General features: G+C 35.6%; 1 protein-coding gene across 1 annotated transcript; it reads left to right on the forward strand.

Moving 5' to 3' along the window:
• The first annotated feature begins 2,983 nt into the window (after positions 1-2,983).
• On the forward strand, positions 2,984-3,433 carry LOC105045171 (RING-H2 finger protein ATL5-like). The gene has a single exon (XM_010923343.1). It carries the CDS (start codon positions 2,984-2,986, stop codon positions 3,431-3,433), a length of 450 nt encoding a protein of 149 aa, XP_010921645.1.
• Positions 3,434-4,506: the final 1,073 nt, after the last annotated feature.

Consider the following 4,506-nt stretch of genomic DNA (forward strand, 5'->3'; position numbering starts at 1 on the left):
AGGCTATCTCGGTTATGCTACAAGTTGCTTCTTTAGTTATATTATCAGTCAATATCATTAATTTTTAATAAAACAGATTGTCATTATCTGTAATAGTAAAAGTGGAATCTGAGAGGAGTAAAAACAATTAAACATGTAAGTAGATTAGTTGCAAATCAGGTACATCAAGTCATAGGACCGCTAAACGTAACTTGAACCCCGTCCAAACCATTGATCGCCATCACTGCTTCATATTTAAAATAATGCTAGGCATCTACCTATGAGCGGTTATTCAGGAGGGAGAGAGATAGTATATACTTTGGATTTTTCAGACCAACTTTTCCCCGCATCGGCATGCCAGGTTTGAATATTTACCATTTTGTTTTTTTGGTTTCACATTCGGTTTGTCGTGTCAAAATTTTAAGCATTTGTAGTGATGGCAATTTTAGCGGATCTCGAATGAAGTAGATTTTATCAATCCGATTAAAATCTGAGGCAAACATAGATTCTAGATTAAATATCCTAAATGGATTTAGATCGAGTACAAAATAATGGTTTGTCATGTCCTAAACTCTACTTGATATAATCTTAATCTAAATTCCTCTTTATAAAGTTACAATTATTTTATAATACTAGCTTATAACCCTGTGCATGTGATGCATGAGATGCAAATTTTTGAAAAAATATTTTATTTTATTTATCTGTTCTATTATATCTATTCTATATGTATTTCAAAAAATAGTTAAAATTATAAAAAAATTATATTTTGTGCATAGCATGGATTATAAGTTATCTGACAAATCTTATGAAGATCGATAATTCTGATTCTGTGAAGCTCCTTCATAAACCCATCATTTCTTACTATTTTTATTTTTAACTATTTTTAAATATTTCTATCTCTCCTCCCCTTCTCCTTCGATTCTCTTCTCACACATGCCCCAACTCTCCCAGTAGTAAAGCTGATAATGTTGCCTGTTGGCCATCACTGCCCCTAATGATAGCAGTATCTTTGAGCTTGAGACAGAGCGAAAATATACCAATATAATGTTAGGTGGCGAGCATGCCTCCAACTATAGCTCTTTTAAAACTTGACTTTTCTTTTTTTGGAAACTTGAGAGGTTGTAGTAGATGAAAGTGAAGATCACTCTTGAATGCTCACTGAATTCTTTGCACTAAATTTCTCTCTTTTTCTTTTTCTCAATGATATTCAATAAAGGCTTTCATGAATGATGTATTTTTTTTTCAATCCTTTTCTCTTGTTTTCTCTCTTATACCAAGTGATTCTCTAGCCTTTTATAAGCTTGAAAGAGGTTAGAGAATGAGTTTTGATCATTGAAAGGATTGAAGTAGATGTTAGAGACGAAAACAATTCATTACAAAAGTACAGAAAAACTAGCTATTGTACATAGTGTCAAGAGTCAACTTGAGATACCCACGAGTTGACTCGATTGTTTCAAGGTCGGCTTACTCTGAGGATCCAAAAATTTCATATTCTATCTTTTTTGAGAGAGTCGGCTTGTCATTCCATGAGTCGACTTAACCTATCCGAGAGTCGTCTCAACTTCTTCATGAGTCGGCTCGTGCAGGGTTCTGAAAATACAGGACCTTCTGTCCTGATTAAGAAAATCGACTCGAGCTTTCTAGAAGTCGACTCGCAATCTATGCTAGTGAGTTTCGATGTACTAGAGTCGATTCTTTATTCTCTGGGGTCTACTTCTTTTGGCTAAACTTAAGAGAATTTATTCTTTGAAGTGTTTTGACTTAATATCTTTGAGAGAATTTCTTCCATGAATAATTTTTTTATGATGAGCATCTAAGAAACTCTTTATCTATCCTTGAAATACGTAATTAGTACTATTTATACTCAATAATTTGTTATCATCAAAATCAATTTTAAGATGAGTAAGTCAATAATATGATTAGTATATTGGATTTCTATGGCATACCAAACAAGTTAATTATGCTTATCTGAGGATCATTAACCACTAGAGCATAGAATGCCAAATATGGTAGTGTTAGATCATTGAAGATCAAATTATCTTGGATAAGGATCACTAGTGATCTAAGATCAATGCAGTGACTCCATTTGGATCATAAAATGCCATCAAAAGTTTTTTTCCTCTTTTAATCTTCAAGTCAAATTGGGATTAAATTTTTGATCTAATTTAAATCCAATATCACCATTTGCAAATTTACCATGAAGCATTACAATAATTCCCATAAATCATGTCCAATTAGACATGCATGTAGTGTGAGATGGCAAAATAAATAGAATAATTAAAACTAAATGAACCAAGCTTGAACAACAATTCGAGCTTGAAAAAAATCGAAGTCGAGCAAAAAAGAAAAAAAACTAGGCTTGTTCAAGCTGAGCTCAATAAGACTTCTATGTGCGGTAGAATAGTTAATGGCATTTTCTATGTTTTTTCCTAAACTTTTGCTTTATAAAATGACCTTAGTTGGCATATGTTTTAATATTTAAATCCATTAAATGTTAATTCATATTAGCCAAGCTTGAATGAAGCTTGGTTCAAGCTTAAATTAATTTTGGCTCGATTAAGAATTACAAGCTACTTGCGTAGGCTTACATCCGGTTCGAAATTAAACTTAAATTGAGCTAAAAATAATAGTAAATAAACCGAATTTAACAAGCATTTCAGCTTGTTTATACCCTAATGCCGTGTTGCTGATGGAACCACTCTTTTTATTTATTTATTTATTTATTATTATTATTATTATTATTTCTTTTCAGGTGAGGCTCATGGAGCCGCTCAATCCTACCCAAAGGTCCTTGGAGCTGCAAGGCTCTAGGCACCTAGGCAAAACCGCGCCTGCAGAGCATGCCAGTTGGAGTTTGTCCAGTTGGAGCCACCAATGTCAGCCAGTTCGGAGTCCATACAAAACGATACGAGATGGCCGAGGAAGGTCATTTTCCTCGCCTCTTAAATTCTCAGAGGCTCTTCCAGTTGAGCATCCCCTACCCCTAAAATCAGTACAAGAAGCCATGATACAGAATTTATACAACCAGACGAGCTTCAGTAGCCCTTCCAACGACCATGACGTTGGAGGTAGAGAAATAATAGGCATTATCTGTGCCTTGTACGTATTTCTGTGCTGCTGCTTCTGCGGCCAACGCCATTGCGATGAGGACCAGCAAGATCGACAAGTAGAGTCTAGCACCAACCCCACCCCCACCACCACCGGTGATAATAGGCTTGATTCGGCGGTCCCTTCATCGCTGCCGGTGTTCGTCTACTCCACAGCTGATCATGAAGGAAAGATGGAGTGCTCGCTGTGCCTGACGGAGTTCAAGGACGGCGAGGTGGGTCGTTTCCTCCCGAGATGTTGCCATGGTTTCCACAGAGATTGTATCGATGTGTGGCTCAACGCTCACTCAACCTGCCCGCTCTGTCGAAGCGGTGTTGAATTTGGAACGCCCGAGACGGCTGTTTAACGGTTTTCAAGATGGATTCCATGTACGTAGAATTCTCAAGCTGGCTTCTAATCTTTTTTTTCTTGTTCTTTTCTTCTTTTTTTTTTTTTTTTCTGAGGAAAAAAAGGAGGGAGCTAATTCCACCTGCTTCATTGGGCATATAATCTATTTCATATGCTTAATTAACAAAGTATACGTAGGCTATGCCTGCCTTTTCATTCAAAAAAGAAAAAAGGAGAAGAGAGAGAGAGAGAGAGAAATTAGGCTTATAATCTTCGCATTGATTCATGCGATCTTCATTACCTGCATGCTTTTATTATTTTTTTATTATGTAAGCTCTTCTTACTTAATATGATCTTTGTATAGAGATTGTGATGGTTGGATGGATCAGTTTCTTTCCCCCCTTCTCTTGAGAATAATTGTGGGGATGATTCTCTCTCTATCTCTCAAAAAAAAAAAAGAAAAAAAAAAAGAAAAGAAAAGAAAAGTCTGTGGGGCTCATTAAGTTGGAATCTGAATAAATGAAATGTAGTCGAATTAAGTGCTTGCATGTGATTGATGTGTGCTTATTTTTCTCCAACAAGTATATATACCATTTTACTCAAAAATTGTTGGAAAGTTAGAAGTCTTCCCGATATTACATCAAATTAAATATATTTTCTATGATGTTCAGAGGAGCCTAATTAAGATTCCATTATCCTGATTATAAATCAGCTTTGCTGATTTTTATCCTGCCTCTGTTTGATTCATTCATTCAAAAAACAAAAAAAAAAAAAAAAAGACGCTCTCAAACTCACCCAAAACTACTCCCGCTTCCAGATATATATGTATTTGCTTAACATGGAATTAATTACTGCCAAGAAGATGTCATTAGGCCAATAAATCTTCCTGCATCCAAATTCTTCCTAAGATATCAATGGGGAGAAACTTTTGGAGATGTGCAAGATTAAGAGGTTACTTCTGGCAGAGGCAATATAAAGGTCCAATCTTCCAATCATGGTCTTTTGTGAATGGTGTATCAGCAACCATTGGATAGGACTTGCATGGTATCATGCAAGGCCCGTCCTATAATAATCATTGCTCCAAATCATAAA

The sequence above is a fragment of the Elaeis guineensis genome, chromosome 5, assembly GCF_000442705.2.
Source record: "Elaeis guineensis isolate ETL-2024a chromosome 5, EG11, whole genome shotgun sequence".
Lineage (NCBI taxonomy): Eukaryota > Viridiplantae > Streptophyta > Magnoliopsida > Arecales > Arecaceae > Elaeis > Elaeis guineensis.